Here is an 18,317-nt window from a genome sequence, read left to right as displayed (position 1 = left end):
AACTTTCTAAAGGCCCCAAATTTCAGAGGGTAAGAGGAAAGGAATACATTCTAAGCAGGAGGGGCAATCACTGAGTGTCATTTATAAGGAACAGAAAGACACATTTTTAAAATAAAATAAAAAACAAAACCCAAAGAATATTGACTAAGTAAAGATGATATTACCCCATAGTACAGAAATACAGTCACATGGACAGGGACTTTAAGCATGTTTGGCACAAGGAACTTAACTTTTTAAGGAGCTGAATAAAGCAAACACCTGTAATGAATTCTGATCTAATGAATTTAAATGAGGATTCTCTATCTAAATGGACAAACAATGCACAAGAATAATGTGTTCAACTTTTCCTTGAATTTCATGAAGTATTTCTTTTTGGATTCCCTGAACATCATACTCTCTTGAGGAAAAGCAGGAGGTGTTCATAATTTCCCCGACATTTCAGAGATTCAAAAGCATTACTAAGTCCCTACTGGGTACCTGTGTTATTTATCAAAAGATTACAAAAACAATTTCTACAAGAAAAATGTAAAATAATTTTATGTCTTATGTAACCTGCTTCCATTTGAGAAAGAATGGAGATCCCAATATTTCAGTTCTTTGTGCAAAACAAACCCTTCCTCTTACCAAGTCTATAGCATCCTGAGAATTGTTCCTGAGCTGGTCTTTCTCTCTCTGCAAGATCTCTTGAGGTTGTTTTAGATCACTTTTTTCATATGTATCGGGTCTTCCTTCAAGATTCTCATGAAGTTCCTCAGTAAGTAACTGTTTCTCCATCTCTACAGTACTCAGTCCAGAAATTCCACTGTTTAGTTGCTTTTCCAATTTTTGCTGAGCCTTACAAAGTTCTTCTCTCACTTCAAGACATTTTTCTGGTTCAAGGGTTTTGTGTTGGATTTTTTCAGAAAGCTTTACAAAAGGATTTAAAAAGCATGAAGGAGATCAATAAAAGAGTAGAAGTATACAACATGAATTCAAATTCATTTATTCTCCTAATATCCCTGATTCTGGAGGTTCTGCCTCCATCAACAAAGACTACAATCTTTCTACAGCTTAAACAACCTTTAAGAGTTGCACCAGAGCCAAAAAATGTTATCCCTCTGGGCTCAGTGTAAAGTTGACCCTTTAAATGTATCTAGGTTATTCAACAATATATCTATTACTGAGACATAGTTGAAGCCTTTTCAATCTCGTTGACTTTGAGAATCTAAGGTCATCATATGTCCTAACCAGGAAGCAACAAAATTCCTTGCAAAAGAAGAGAATTCATTCACCTCAATGCTTGGTTCACTAACCAAATCATCAAATCTAAAACAACTTCATGAGCTTCTTCTGATAGAGTTAAAATTTGATGTTTTATTATTTTTTTAATTTTCTCAATTTCCTTAAGCATAATAAAATAAATTTGTTCCAATTCTCCATGGTATTGTTTGAAATATTGATATTCTAGAGTGGTAATTTTATGATTTGATTGGACAGCTATTAGCTATTCTTTGGTTTTCTCAATTCTGCCCACTAGTTCTTGAAGTATATTGTGTCCTTATCAACTACTTCAGCTAGAAGTTTATCCTTTTCAGCCATTATCAACTCTATCTCTTTGGATCTTTCAAGTCTCTCATTAAAATAAGAGTAAGGATTATTAAACTACACTATACCCATTTCAGAAAAATTAGATACACATAACTCGCCATTGTTCACTGTATGCTGGGACCCAGTAAAGATTAAAATAAAACAAAAAAGTCCCATTATCCAAATTGTTTCTTTGTTACAAGCCTGGAGAATTGTTTACTATTTGCAAGATATATTTTAGAATATAGCACTTTATATGGAATATTTCCCTTCTACTTCCCTTAACTCCATTAGCTGAAGAATTAGAAGTTAAAACAAAGCCTAAATACCTAAATGCCTAAATACAAAAGATTGAAAACTATGTAGAAAATAATATTCAAGTAGGAACATAATCTAGGAATCTGTTAAATGTACTAGTAAAACATTTCTCTACATCAGCTGACAGTATCAGTCCTACATAGATAAAAACCAGAGGATAAATTATGGACATTTGTGTAGGCAACATTCATTTCTAGATTCACTAATACTTGCTTATTACTTTAATAAGCCATTATCACAGGAGTCAAAGCACTATGTTAAAGGACTTCAAATAAATCTTTAGAAAAATTATCCCTTTTTTTGAAATGTTTACCTCTTTTCTCAGAATTTCTACTTCAGTAGGTAAAGACTTCAATTCAGACAGTACATTAATTTCTTTTCGCAAAGCTTCATTTTCTTCAATCTCTTTATCCAAGTCTTTTTGGAGATCTTTAATCTTTCTTTCCAATTCCACTGCAAGGAGCAAATCTAAAAAGGTTTTGCTGAACTAAATATTAAATGTAATTTTTTTTTGATGGAATAAGCTTTGGAAATAAGAATATTTTAAAGATTTTTTCCCATCACAACCATATTAATACCAGATTTATTTTTCATTTTCATTTTTAGTTTCAAAATCTTTCTCTTTCTGTATTCCATTCCCTTTTCCATTGAGAAGAAATATAATATCCATATATCAGATTTTTTAAGGAAAAGTTCAACATGGGTTGTAAATAAGAGGCAATTTAATTTTTCAACAATTATGAAATCAGTATTTTCTAGATTCATTCTGATTATTACATACTATCATTAATTTTATTGTCATTAATTATATTATTATTATATTATCATTATATAATCCTCACTCTAAGCCATAATACCTCATAATGTTAAGGCATATAATTGTTTCATTAAAATACCATGAAAGTCTAAAAATGGGGTGGAATACTTTTTCAGTTAAAAAAAAAAAAATCACTAATATAGCAGTTGAACCCAACATATACTTGTTTACAAAATTCCCTTTTATAAAGAAAATCATAAAATATAATGATTAGTTTAAAAATACCTTTTGGATATTTGCCATCAATAATGGAAGTCAGTTTTGTGATTTCATTAAAAGCAGACTGTAATTCTCTCTCTAGATCAGCCTGTCTTCTTTCGGAAATATTTCTTCTTTCTTTCAACTGACTTTGATACAGATGGTTTTCCTTTTCTAATTGTGAGCACCTACTTAAAAGTTCCTCCTATTAAACAGAACATCAATGGTCTTAATAATATTAATGATCATTAATATATATGTCATGCTGTAATTGCCAATGGGAAAAAAAAAATCAATTACCATATTTTCTTTCAACTCCTGATTCTCACTTTTAAGAAATGCGGTTTCTTTCTTGGCATCTAAGGCTATAGTTTCAGTATCACAAAGAGACTGCTTTAAATGCTTTAGTTCTTCATATAATTTCTCCCCATTTTCCTGGAAGAGATGTTAAGTATGCACATAAACTGACAAAATAATAGATTGCATCTATTTGGTAATTTAACGTTTTGAAGGGTTTTATGGACATTATCCCATTTAATAACAATAATGATAATATTTTATATTACATAATTATATTATAATTTATATTATATAACATAATAACATTTTTATTGTGCTCTCTTGTAGAGGATCTGAACTCTGGAGAAATATGCTTGAAACAAGGTGTTAACTCAGTGATATAGATGAGATAATTTAACAGATATAGAGGAGATAATTTTCACGATCACCTTTTTTTGGTGTTTTCACCTCCTTTTCTGAGAAGTCAGGGAGGGTGTGATCACCTCCTTTTTTGGTAATTCTTCTACATTAGAGAAATGTGAACTTCTCTAAGCTCACACATAATCAGTATGCTATAATGTAATTACAATAAAGTATAAAAGGGCTAAGGGCTGGAAGAGACACATTCTATCTTTGACCAGCCTCCTGATGGCTCTCCTGTCTTCATCCCTTCTCCAACTAAAGACCAAGGCCTGTCCAGAAATCCTCTAGAAAGCTGGCCTGGACATTACAAGAGTAGTTGACAGTAGAATAGGTTAGGTTCATAGGACAGAATAGTCAATGACTATAGCAATCTAGTGTTTGACAAACTCAAAGACTTCAGCTTTTGGGGTAAGAATTCACTATTTGACAGAAATTGCTGGGAAAATTGAAAATGAATATGGCAGAAACTAGGCATTGACCCACACCTAACACTATATACTAAGATTAGGTCAAAATAGGTTCATGATCTAGACATAAAGAATGATATTGTAAACAAATTAGAACATAGGATAGTTTACCTCTTAGATCTGTGGAGGAAAGACTTTGTGACCAAAGAAGAACTAGAAATCATTATCTCATCAAATACACTGAGTTAACACATTGTTTCAAGTATACTTCTCCAGAGGTCCAACCCTCTACACTTCCTATGTGCTAAGTGCATTACACTGTGCTAAATGTTTTGCAATTATTATTTCTTAGAGCCACATTACCAACTTGGGAGGCAAATGCATTTTACAGATAAGGAAGCTGAAACAGAAATTAGGTGACTTGTCTAGGGTCACATATCTATTAAGTGTCTAGGGCAGTATGTGAACTCAGATCTTCCTGACTCCAGGCCCAATTCTCCTGCCTCATCATAAACTTATGTATGAGAAAAGTAGGACAGTTATAGAAACCTCAATGTCAGGAGATGGAAAGCAGTTTGTTTTCAGTACCTTAGAATCATGATTATTGCATTGATCAGAGTATTTAAGCTTTTCAAAATTATTTGTCGTTACAGTGTCATTATTGTACTAATTGTTTAGTTCTATCATCAGTTCATAAAGATCTTCCTAGGTTTCTTCCAAACTATCAATTTCATCATTTCTTATGGCATCTGAGTATTTCACTATAGTCTTATAATTTAGTCATCTATTCAGCAGTTGATGTATACTTCCTTGGTTTCTCATTCTTTACTATTATAAAAAAGAATGGCTACACATATTTTTGTATGTTTTTTTTCCTCTTTGAGGAATAGGTCTAATATAGGTATTGCTAGGTCAAATGGTGTACATATATTACTTCTGTATCTTGGAAATGAAATCTTTATTATTTTGTATTTTAACTGCATTGGCTTTGCACAAAATATTTTCAATTATAGATAATCAAAATTGTTTATTTTATCATCTGTGCTGCTCTCTATCATTTGTAGTCTTCCATTAAAAAATCGGAAAGGAAATTTCTCCTTTTGTTTATCTTTGTTGATTTGTTGATTCATCTGGAAATAATCCTTGCATATATTGTGTGAAGTGGTATTCTAAACATAATTTCTCCAAGACTATTTTCCCAGCAGTTTTTGTTGAATAAGTGAATCTTCACCCTATAGCTGGGATTTGGGGGTTTACAAAACCTTATGCTGTGTTAGAATTCTTCTATATGTTGTATACCTGATCTGTTCTGATTTAACTTCTCGTATTTTTTTAAACTAGTTCTAAATAATTTTGAAGATTATATTGTTTGTAGCATATATTGAGAAATAGTACTATCTACATTCTCTTTCTTTCCATTTTTTTCATTATTTCCCCGGAGATTCTTGACCTTTTGTTCATCTAGAATCCAGTTTCTTAAACTGTATTTTGTAAGCCCATATCATATAAATGAATATTGCAGGGGGGGGGGGGGCGAGGGGGAGTTGCAAAATTATGATTTATTATCAGTAGATGTTTGATTTGTAGATGTATTTTATATATCTATGTATCCTGGGTCATGTTAAAAAAAAAATCCTGTGTGGAAAAAGTCTAATAAGCCATGGCACAGGGAATGAACTATGATCTATTCCACACTCACAGTCTCAAAAAAAGAGATTACATTTTTCTGATTTTAAAAAGAAGTAAAATTCACATATATATTAGTGACAAAGTAAAAAACTGACTTTCAAACTAATCCTGAAAAGTAACATTAGTAAATTAGTAAAGCATCAGAAAATCCTAATCCTTTTTTAAAAAAAATTCTAATCCTAGAAATTATATTTCATTGACAAATCATGTACATCTATTGCTATACAATCATACGTTAATTTTTTTTTTTACCACTGAACTAGAGAAGTCCATTTTCATATTTTCTATCCTTTGTAATTCTAAAAGTTTCTGTAGCTCCTTGATTTGTTCTTCCTTTTCTTTGAGCAGCTGTGATTTTAAATTTAATTCATTCTGAAAGAATCACAAGAAAATAAAATAAAAAAAAAAACAATTTAAGCGCATAATATACAAACAAGCAAACTAAAGCAAACACAATATTAGTAAATACTTTAAGTATTAGCAAAGAAAGTATAATTGATTTTGAATAATAAAATATAAGGGCTCGAGCTGTGAGAAGTCATGTGATCATTTTTCTCCTCAGACAAACCTTTGTTCAGGAGGTGGGTGAGAAGAAAATATATTCTAAGGCACAAAAGACTTTATCCTCAAGTGGTCCAAAGTATTACAGGTAGCAACAGCATATAATTCTATTTTATATGCATAATCATGATATGAAATAAGGAATGAAATGTTTTCTTAGATACTTCTTATGCTGCATTTTAGATTTATTAGGTGAATAGCTAGATTAAGAAGCTTTCTTCCCTCTCTTCTCTGCCCCTGTCTCAGGCAGTTATGTGTCAGTTAAGAATTCCAGGCCTGTAGTCAGGAAGAATCATCTCTATGAGTTCAAATCTGACTTCAGATACTTACTGGCCGTGTGACCCTGGGCAAGCCACTTAGCCCTGTTACTCTTAGTTTTTTCATCTGGAAAATGAGTTGGAGAAGGAAATGGCAAACCACTGCAAAAAAAAAATCTATCTAACTATAGCTGAGAAATTTCATTATTTAATTGTATCTGTACAGCAATTGAATAAGCAAAAATGAAATAATGAGACTATGGAGTATTAAACAATAGTCATCTATTAATTAAGAATTATAGGATATAAAAGCTAGAAGTATAATATTGATAATATGTAGCAAATTAGTATAACTCTGTCTGGAGAGTGGAAAAATGATAGTTAACTAGGAATTTTAATTTCAATTTCAACATCTTTTCTTTGGATAAACTTATGATACATGTTATTTTGTAAGAGAGTAATCTAGTCCAAAACTGTGCTTTTAACAGTATAGAGAACTCTTGGTATGGAAATTCCATTCACAAATGCAGATCAACAAATCATGTAATTTATGATCCACTATTCTTAATTTATAGAAAGATGCTTGGGGTACTTGAAGGACTTGCCTGAAGACAAACTACTTGTATGTGTTTGAGGTTGGACGTGAACTAATGTATCTGACTCTTAAATCAAACAAACAAACAAAAAAAACCTTTTGTAAAAAACTTGTTTGGTTTTGTTTGGAGGGGTGGGGAGAAAATGGGGAAAACAACAGGTAAAGGTTGTCTAGACTCTTGGCTCTTTGCACTTGATGCCACATATTTATAGTAGCAGAAGAAGCTGGGAGGTAACCACAGAAGAAACAAGGTACTGTAAGTTTGGGTTCTACATTCATCTATAGTATTTTGACTTTTCATTTTCCAAAATTCCTGAATTAATAACATGGTACCTCAGAGATTCTGGAAGAATATATGTTGGCTTGTTTTTGTCATATGAAATGCACAGCAAAGATGTCACTACTTAACGTAACAGTCATTATTTCTCTTTCTACATACATCAGATTTAAAAATTCTTTATCATCTTCAAAATATAACAAATTCAAATATTTTATCATTTCAAATTTATATCCCAATCTAGGCAATTTTTATGCACTAAAAATATTGCTATATAAAGGACATATCAAAGAGTTTGAGGACTTTTTCTCTTATTAAATGCTCATTAGCAACAAATCATTACAACAGTTTTTGTAAAGACAAGAAAATTAGTTTGAAGATATCAATACCAATTAATGTATTTTTTTAAAGAATATTTTTGTTACTAGTTTCTATTCATATTAACAATTGTTATTCAGATATTTTTATTTGGATTTAATTCAGAGGGGCAATTTACTTCAAGTAGGCTCCAAGCAAAATCTTGGCAATATTCAAGTTAAAATATTGAGAGGAAAAGTTTTCTTTTTAAGTTATTTGGCAAAATACATCAAAACTCAAAAGTGAACTACTACATTAAGAACCAATATGAAATTTTGTTTTTCCCTGGAGTCTTTAAATAGTATCATATTTATATGCAGAAAGATCACTAGTGCCTCAATTCCCTTTAAGAACAATGAATGACAGATATCTCCATGTTTCATTATACTGAATATTTTGTTATTTCTTACCTCCTGTTCCTTTATAGTTTGCATTTCTAGAGTCACAAATTCATCCAACTCAAGCTTTTCATTTAATTTCAATTCCATTTCTGTCTTTTTTCTTTGTAGTTGTTCATAATCTAATACCAGATTATCGAAGTTAGCACGCAGTAAATTCAGCTCATTCTGCACAGTCTCCTATGGGGGGGAAATTAAGACTTTTACTATAAAGTGAGGGTTGGGTTGACAATCTCACAAAGGCATAATTGTCAGCTGCTTCTACCATGATCTATAGTTTCACTTTAAGCTAATTTGTATCTCCTAGAATTCAGGGGTCCTCAAACTACGGCCCGCAGGCCAGATGTGGCAGCTGAGGATATTTATCCCCCTCACCCAGGGCTATGAAGTGTCTTTATTTAAAGACCCACAAAATAAAGTTTTTGTTTTTACTATAGTCCGGCCCTCCAACAGTCTGAGGGACAGTAGACAGGCCCCCTATTTAAAAAGTTTGAGGACCCCTGTCCTAGATCCCCAACTCTAATATTTTGCTTCTCATCTTGAATCCTAGCTTTATGGATCACTTCTTTTCTTGCTCTGTCATATTTCTTCCATTTCTCTAAATGAGTTCTTTTGTCTACCATTAATATGAATTACTGAAGCATAAATCAAAATTTTAGGTTAATATTAACATGATGATAAAAATGTTAGTGGTTCTATTATGTAGATGTTCTATCAATCAATCAATCAATCAATAATTATCTATTAAACTCCTCCTCTAAGGAGTCAGGAAGTCCTGAATTAAATTCAGCCTCAGACACTTACTAGCTGTGTGACCCGAGCAAGTCACTTAAAATCTATTATGTGGGAGTTATCTAAGTAGGTGAGAAAATAGTATGGAGTCTGGATGGTTTGAGTTCAAATCTAGCCTCAGATATAAGTTATATGATTCTGGGCAAGATATTTTAATCTCTGTTTGCCTTAGTCCACTGGAGTCAGAAATAGCATATCACTCCAGTGTCTTTGCCAAGAAAACTCCCTTAACAGCAGGGTCTACAGGATCACAGAGTCAAAAATGATTGATTGACTGAACAACAACAGCAACAAGAAGGTACTGGGGATACATCTAAAAAGAATAAAACAATCCCTACTTACATTCAAATGGGATAGACAAAGAGTGAATACAAAAGGCATACTGCATAAATATAAACTTAGTGAATGCACATATAAACATACACACATATCTACAAAGTAATAAAATACATGTTAGTTTGGGAAGAAGAGCACTAGCAACCGGAGTGAGAGAAATTATTTTTCTATTTCGTTGACCAACAATTGTTAAATTAGGATGCAGGTTTTTACTCATTTAGGGCACAGGTCCTGTAAGTCCCTCTAAGTTTCTGGAAGACATGACTGATTGATAAGATTGCCCTAACCTTCAATCTTGGGCCAGACTCCACCTAATTAGGAGACCTTACTTCTTTCTTATAGAATTCACTCTGGGCAGGTTCTTGCCCCAAGGAGAATAACTCCTGTCCTTGTATCTCTCCATGAGAATTTAGGGTGATCCAGATCATGATGAAAGAAACCAACCAGAATGGTCTGGAGAGAGATGGATTTTGGATTCCCCTGACTAGATTGTTGGAGGTGGCTGATTCTCACGATCCAGCAGAAGAAGCTGAAGATTTTTAGTCCACCTCTTCATTAAATGTCCCACCAATCAGAGTTGACTTTCATTGTCAGGCATTCCTTTTACAAAAGTATTTACAACTTTCAGCTTCTCTATATTTTCGCCTTAAATATTCTGAGAAGTCTTCAATTTATTGATTATTGGCTAGTCTAATTAAAACATTGATTACTAATTTCTCAGAAACTATCTTTGGGGTTTTAATTTGTCACATCAAGCATCAAAAAAATGTTGGCATCAGTGGGTAGATGAATGAGAGTGGGGAGATACATGAAGCAGGGGGGGCTAATCTGGAGGTTGCTGACATAACTTAAGTGAAAGGTGATGAGGGTCTAAACTTAAGGTGGTTATTGTGTGAATAGTGGAAAGGAATGCTGTAGTGTTAGAAATTAAAAGATTGGCAACTGCTTAGATATGTAAAATAAAGCGAATGAGGAACCTAGTATAATGTCCAGATTACGTATTTAAGAGAATGAAAGAAGGTATGTTCATCCGATGAAATCATTCTTTTTTTTTTTTTTTTAAAGCTCAGTTTAAAGTTTTTTCTTCTTTCACAAAGTGTCGCCTCAAATTTCTTTGTAGTACTTTGCACTTTGCATAGATATATGTTCTATCTCCTAAATTAACTTATAAGCTTTCTGTCCAAAAAATATCATTAAGAACTAAATGTTTATGAAACTGAATTGTTTCAAAGGTGAAAGTCTGTTTAATAATACATTTAATAATAATTCCACAAACTGAATCATAATAAAATTCTCTGAATATTGGTAGTCCGGTGCACTCAAAATGTTTCAGTCAAACCTGAATATTAACTAGGATAACACATTTCTAAAGCATTTTGAATTAAATAAAATATAGGAGATCACAACTTTCCCTCTCAGTTACTTCCTATTAATGGTACATCAACATAATACTTCATCTTTTGCCTATTCTACTGAAAATCTATACTGTTTCTTAGACTTATCTCTACTCATGCCAAATTTTTTGCTTATTCAAAATTCTGTTAATTCTAACAATCATCTAAGTTTCTTGAAATCAGAAAGTGTTATCTAATATATCTTTGTATTTAGAGCACTAATACTAATAACATAATAGGCTCTTGGTGTTAATGAAGCTGATATAGCTTTTCTCATGTATATGGTATGTTAAATGAAGCTCATTGTCAGAGGAATGAGTAAAGTTGTAATTAAAAATTCAAAAACAATTCACAAAAAATATAAAACTTTACAAAGCAAACTGTTAAACCTACCTTTTCTGATATTATTGTTTCACAAAGTTGAACTGAATCCAATAAATCTTGTTCTTGAATCTAGAAAAATACTGTTTGATAAGTACCATAAAATATCTTAATACAATTAAATGAAATCAACACTGTTTTCCTTAAACACTCAAAGGGATCTAACATTTTTTTAAACTGAGAACTTAATAAGGCAATAGTTTACTTCTCAGGAAAATAATGTTCACTATATTACGTTGTTACTCATGATTACTCACAATTCCAATGGCCAAGCCTTTTAATCTAATTTCCTCCTCTTTTACATTACTTTCACTGCCTAACTTAGATTACATAAAATGCTACTAAGGAATTGTTATTTCACAATGAACTAGCATATGGCAGAACCTAATTTTCTTACCATAAAATTCTGATCACATATTCAAACAAGTTTGAACTGGAATCAATAATGAAGAACTCATGACAAGCTAACATTTATAACATAATAAAGCTAATATTTATAACAATCTTCTAGGTACATTTGTAATAAAAAATGGAGGCAGCTACATGTGATGGTGGATAGACTGCCAGACATTTAATAAGGAAGACGAGAGTTCAAATCCTACTTCAGAAACTTACTGGTTAAGTTGCAATAGGCAAATTATTTAACCTATAAGCCTCAGTATCCTTGTCTGTAAAATAGGAATAATAATAGCACCAACTTCACAAGGTTTTTGTGAATATAAAAGGAGACAATATCTATAAAGAACTTTTTAATCCTTAAGGCAATATATTCATGCTATTATTAGAATGAGTACATTTTACAAATTCAAACAAGAAAAAAAAATTCAGAAAAAACTTTCTGTAATCTTCTACATTAGTTATACTAAAGAATTTTCCTTTATTTACTATGTTACACCAAGTAACTGATAGTAAAGAATATTCAAAAAACTGTTTTATAGATCAAGAAAGAATAGTCTATTTCTAGATTTAGAATTGAAAATCTTTCGAAAGGTCAGAATGACTAAACTTAATAGCAAGTCAGGGATAATAGATTTAATTTGCAAAAGTCCTTTTTTGGGGGGGAGGGAGGGGAGCAGGGTAATTGAGAAAAGGGACAGAAAGAGAGATATATAATTAGGGAGCTTAACTAGTATATCACATGGTCTTTGCAAACCAAAGAACCACTAGGTGACAGGTCTACATGCAGTTCTACCCTTACTTAATTTAAGTGGCTTTGATTTGGTTGTCAAATAACAAAATTATAATCAATAATTAATTAGAAGCTGGATTTTTGAAATTACATGTCAATAATATGTTTATAAAACAATACAATATAAACCTGTTGTTCATATTAATTTACCTGATTTAGCTTTGTTGCTGGATTCCATTCTGATTCAGATATTGTTTCAAGAGTATTACTGAAAATATCGAATTCTGAACATAAAGCTAAAATTAGAGGAAAAAAAGTTCCACACATGAAAAATCTCTAATAGTTTCTTTTTCCAAATCATCTTCAAGATGACCCAGGATTATATGACATATAATCACAACTTTAGATGGCAAATCAAACTATGTCTCTTACAACTTTAACACTGACAGAATCAACCCCTTCATATCTTAGGGAAATAATTCAATAGAATCTTTCAGCTGAATATGAGAGACGTTGGATTCAAAAAGAAAGTAGGTAATGATTTCTATGTGATGTGATAGCAAGAAGGCATCTAAAATAACTATTGAACAATTTGTCAATTTTCTGTACCTTCTATGCACCCATTATTTTCTTACTTTATTCAATATCTGTCTTATAAATTTCTATGAGCAGAAAGGAAGTGATGAAAATATTGGTGATGGTAAACTTAGATTTTTATGCTAATTAATTGGGGCTTTTTGAACTAGAGTAAAAGACAAATTCCACTTGTGTCTTATGTCTTATTATGTCTAATGTCCAATTATTTTATTATGCTAAGCATTTTTATAATTTAAATATAAAATTTCTACATTTGAAAATACATGTAGCTTAATTTTCAATTTAAATCATAATGTTAAAACTTTGGACTTATGCCTAATTTGCCAGTCATCTCTGAAAATTTACATTTCAAGTCTTTCGTGAAGTAGTGGATCAAGGGGAGTTAAAAGTATATCAACATATAGAAAATACTAATTTTGAAATCTCAGATAACATTATGTACATATGAGTGTTTCAATGAAAATGTGTGTTAATTAATAGGAGGTCACTGAGAGACATTATAGTGTAAAGAGTCATGGACATGGAGACCAGCAGATGATCTGGGTTTGAAACCATGTCAGACTTGTAAACAAGTGAACACACTTGTTCAGTGTGAATGAACTATACTTACCATATGGATTACTGAGAAGAACAAATGACTTAACAGAGAGCACAATGTAAATGTAAGCAATACTAATTTCAAATGTACAGAGGTTGATGGCAAGCACATATGGCTAGGATATAATGGAGACAGAACTAGAAACTCCTCTACCCTTACTGATTATACTTAGTTTTAAGTCCTTGTTTTGCTTGTCAAAATATCAATAATCTTGTTGTTATTGAGAAAAGGCTTAACCAGAACCCAGATTTATGCTTCAAATTACTTCTCATTTAAAATGTCATTTGTTCCTTTGGTTATGTCATAATATCCTACCATGATTCTCATTACAAAGCAATGTTGCTTAATGGAATATATAACACTGTATTGAACTGATATAATGTATATTTGAATTGGTTTTTGAAAAAGTTCTGATATAATTAGAACGATAGCACGAAGTTGTTTCACCAACATTACTTACATTCATCAGTTTCAACTATGGAAGGTATAGTAGGCTTGACTGACATGGGCACAATGGCCTTTGTTGTACCAAAGTCATCTATGTAGCCAATATCTTTCATTTTATTCATTTTGCCAGGGCACCAAGTAACTCTTCGTTTTCTTTTGGCCTAAATTGCAAATAAGCAGAATGACAATACAGGACAGAGATAAAATGCAGGACAAAGAGAATGCTTTCAACTTTTATAAGCAATTTTATTATTCTGATTCCAACAAGCAAAACTCAGCACTTTAAAATCAATAATGATATTCTGAATGAGATGAGCTTTTTCCCCCTAAATGTTTTTGCAATAATTATTTTCTTAATGTTTGATGGAACTGCCATTTAACTATGTCAATTGAAACAAGATAAATTTGAATTATTCTTAGCTATGCTTATTGTACCAGAAAATTGGCAACAAATTTCCAATACTTTAGTCAAAATGGCCCTGTATATGTTAAGAAAACACTTTTGGGCATAAGCAGGGGTACTTGTTGAGGGAAAGACAAGGTAATGTGTTTGGGAGTCATGCACATTGTTTTTATCTAAGTGCTACACAAATCTATGACAGAAGGAGTAATAATTTGAATATTTCTTATTATCCCAATGTCACATTAGAAGAAAACATTGAACATGGAACCTTGAGAGTAGCGCATTGACAAATTAACATTTTGAAGGTTGTATTCTTATTTCTATTTAAACATTTCCCAGTATGTTTTAATCTGGTTAGAGACAATTTGACAAGTATCTTCTGAGAGAGTATTGAGAGCTGGTGTTGGAGTAAGAAGTCCAGTTTCTGTCTCTGATATAATTATTGGATGACCACAAACATGTCCCTGAACTTCCCAGATATGGAACAGAAAAGAAAATAATATTCTGAGCTGCTTGAATACATTCTATAGATACTTCTAATGTACCCAAAAAATTTCACATGAAAGTAGGATTGTATGTTTTATTCAATATTACATAATATGTATTTATATATTCTTGTATACTCTCTATACAAATTGGTGAACATGATTATATATTTAACTCATGATTATATACCTATATGATATGAATTATGCAATTTCATAAATTTTAATAAATAAATATAATAATTTTATTACTATAAAATGTGTCCTAAATATTATATTAGAAAACTAATATACTTATGTCAACATAATTGCACTAAAATAATGTAATTAAATCAATATGAAATACTGATACAACATAACATAAAGATTATACAATAACATGCAATAATTATTTAAATTTTACCTTCAGGTCCTGCTGTAATGTGATGGAAGAAGAGGTCACCAACATCTGTGTTAAATTCTGAATCTTGTCATTTTGTACTTTTTGAAGCAAGTCTTTCTCTTCCAAAAGTTGAGCTAATTGATCTTTCTCCATTGCTTGGACACGAGTCTCTGAAGAAACCTGAAAAAATTTATTTTACATTATAATTTTGATGGTTATAATTTTTAGCAAGACTACATTTGAAAGACTAAAAAGTAATTAAGAAGGATGAGAGTTTACATATAAAGAAGAATATATTTTACATATTTCAGTGCTTCAAATACAATAAAAATTATAAAATAATTTTCTAAAGAATTTAGTAAAAATAAACACATTTTCCCTCAAAATACCAGTGCAATGAATAACTAATAGTTACCTAACATGTCTGGGTAAAAAAAGAATATAATTTAAGAGATTTTGATGAATGAGAACTTCTAGGATACAAACAACAGGCACATTAGGAATAGGATAATGCTGGAAGATCAATAGAGAGGATCAGTAATTAATAATGATCACAGGATCCAACAACAACAACAAAACCTATGGTGTCATGTTTATATGCAAAATTCAAAAAAATATAAATATATGGGGTGAAACAGTTATAATCTTAAAGGATGGAAATTCTACCTCAAGAAAATATCACTGAGTTTTCTTGGGATAGGACATTTGCCTACAATCTAGCTCTTGAAAGGTATACCTTATCTAAAAAGGAAAAAAAAAAAAGTAGTAGAATAATGCATTATCTCAATAAGACACATTGATGTAAGAAAATTTAGAAATCCAAGGCAAGAAACATGGAAAGCAAATGGGTGAGAATAAACAAAGAGAGAAACAAAATATTGTGAGTGGATTACACTATGATTACCTGGCCAGAAATGAAATTAGATGAAATAATTTTGGAAACAGATCATAAATCTGACTTCAATGATAAGGATATCTATTGGCATTCTTTTTCTTCCAAAAGCAAAGCGGTAGATGAAATGAGAAATGGAAACCAATAGCTTAAAAATTTCCATGAAAGTTAGACCAATCAATAGATTTGGAAATTTTCAAGAATAAAATTTTAAATTTAAACAAAAATCATGTTGATGAGCAGAACAAAAGGTCACACTACTTGGTGACTTCAGTGAGAATAAATTTTATCAGAATAAAAATCAGATTAAAAAAATATGTATAATAGAAAGCAAATGTCTATCATCAGGATGAATACAAAAGAATAGCCCAGTTCTTTATAGGACCGTGATAGGAGTACAAAAATGGGTCAAAGAAGGATTAGGACCATTCTACCATGAAAGTCTGCTAAAAGAATTCTGATAATATTTGAGCTGTTCTCATATATATGTAAACTGTTCTCAGTCATAAGTAAAATTGGATTCTCAAATGTGAGTTTAAGTGTATCCTATTTTAATGAACAATAACTAGGACATTTTTGAAGGCTTTTCTAGCTAATGTGTGTGTGTGTGTGTGTGTGTGTGTGTGTGTGTGTGTGTGTGTGTGTATGTGTGTGCGTGCGCACAGCATATGGATGAGCAACAAGATAGATTCATGGACTGACTAATGATTTTAAAAATCTTAATGTAGGTTTGAGAACAAGGTATAGATCTAGTAATCTGGACTTTGAGCATTCTTGTCAAAATGTTGCCCTCTCCTATGTAAGATGAGTGGTTCTCAAAGTATGGTCTAAAGAATCCTGGGGATCTCTGAAACCCTTTTAGAGGGTCTACAAATTCAAAAATAGTTTTTATTTCCAATATGATAAATGTCTATAAATATAATCCAGATAAACAAAAACTCTTTGGAGAGATCCTCAATAATTTTTAATAGGATAAAGATACTGAAAACAAAAGTTTGAGAACCACTGTGTTAGACTATACAATGGTTGGCTTGAAAGAAGGGGTAAGGAGTTGCATCCAAGAAAATCTTTGGGTTTGGTTCAATTCATTAGACAAAAGGATAAGTCAATAGATTTGTGACCTCACTGACAAAAAAGTATTCAGTCCAATAAAAACCCATCTGAGCCTTCTCATCTGAAGTGACTTTTCTTTATGTCTTCCCATCCATTTTTCACAGAAATTCATCAAAGGTACTGAGGGCTTTAGTATGGATTTCTTGACACTGAAGAGTTTTCCCTCTAATTCACAACCCAATTACCCCAAGTGCTATAGGTCTTTTTAGCGCTATCTACCCAATCTATTGCAATAGACTCCTAAAATATTTTCTAGGATTCATTTTGTCCTCCTCTAATTTGTCTTTTATACAATTTTTTGGCATATTCTTTCTTGGTAATAAACCTATTTATGGCAATGACAGAGAAATGTAAACTTGGCAAGTACTTAATGCTAATTCAATGAATGCTTATTGACTGCTCGAAAATCACTAGTGACTGTTCCTTTTCACCTACTTTTTATTGTTGTTCAATTGGGTTCAATAGTGTCCAATTCTTCCTGACCCCACTTCGGACTTTCTTGGCAAAGACACTAGAGTGGTTTGCCACTGCCTTCTCTAGCTATTTTTTACAAATGAGGAAATGAGGCAAACAGGATTAAATGACTTGCCCTGGGTCACAAAGCTAATTAAGTGTCTGAAGCTGAATTTGAAATCAAGAATATGAGTCTGATTGACTACGCGTCCAGCAATCTATACACTGTCATCTAGCTGCCCTTTGGTCTCCTTATTGACTAAGTTTAAATTCTTTTAAATTCTTAATTAATTAAATTCTTCTAATTAATTAATTAATTAATTAAAATCTTTTACATCTCGCATCAGTCTACCTTATCAGTTTTATAAGACTATCCTCATTGCCAGATAATCTATGCTCCAGCTAAATTGGGGAACTTTCTGTTCTTAAGAAACACCTTTTGGCTTCCATGTTTTTGCTCAGAGTTCCATAAATCTGGAATATCCCTATTCAAATATCATATGTCCCAGGAAATATTTCTCAATTCCCGTATTATGGCATAGGACCTTCTCCACTCAGACTTTATACGATATTTTGTTTAGGGTTTTGTTTAACAGCTATAAACTAATTGTGTCCTCAACATTAATGATATCTTTGTTGGCATTTTATCCCCCATTAGACAATAAACTCTGTTAAGCCAGCAATCATGTATTATTCCTACTTTTTCCTCTTCAGAAGCACTTAATATAGTTGGTACTTAAAGCATTTTTTAAATGAATGAATGTTGAATATAT

At 31.6% G+C, this 18,317-nt stretch overlaps 1 protein-coding gene across 1 annotated transcript in view; it reads right to left on the bottom strand.

The window, feature by feature from the left end:
- The window catches only part of CENPE (centromere protein E), a 92,279-nt gene that overhangs the window by 55,121 nt on the left and 18,841 nt on the right, over positions 1-18,317 (bottom strand). Inside the window, exons 12-21 of the mRNA XM_051966710.1 lie at positions 15,108-15,266; positions 13,830-13,977; positions 12,385-12,470; positions 11,058-11,117; positions 8,155-8,322; positions 5,950-6,069; positions 3,200-3,334; positions 2,927-3,104; positions 2,198-2,352; positions 625-906 (exon numbers count right to left, since the gene is read on the bottom strand). Of these exons, the coding sequence (XP_051822670.1) occupies positions 625-906; positions 2,198-2,352; positions 2,927-3,104; positions 3,200-3,334; positions 5,950-6,069; positions 8,155-8,322; positions 11,058-11,117; positions 12,385-12,470; positions 13,830-13,977; positions 15,108-15,266 (1,491 nt within the window). The remainder of the gene's footprint in view (positions 1-624; positions 907-2,197; positions 2,353-2,926; positions 3,105-3,199; positions 3,335-5,949; positions 6,070-8,154; positions 8,323-11,057; positions 11,118-12,384; positions 12,471-13,829; positions 13,978-15,107; positions 15,267-18,317) is intronic.

This window comes from Antechinus flavipes, chromosome 6 (assembly GCF_016432865.1).
Source record: "Antechinus flavipes isolate AdamAnt ecotype Samford, QLD, Australia chromosome 6, AdamAnt_v2, whole genome shotgun sequence".
Taxonomy (NCBI): Eukaryota; Metazoa; Chordata; class Mammalia; order Dasyuromorphia; family Dasyuridae; genus Antechinus; species Antechinus flavipes.
The sequence above is the reverse complement of the archived record's forward strand: the minus strand, read 5'-3'. Positions and strand labels throughout refer to the sequence as shown.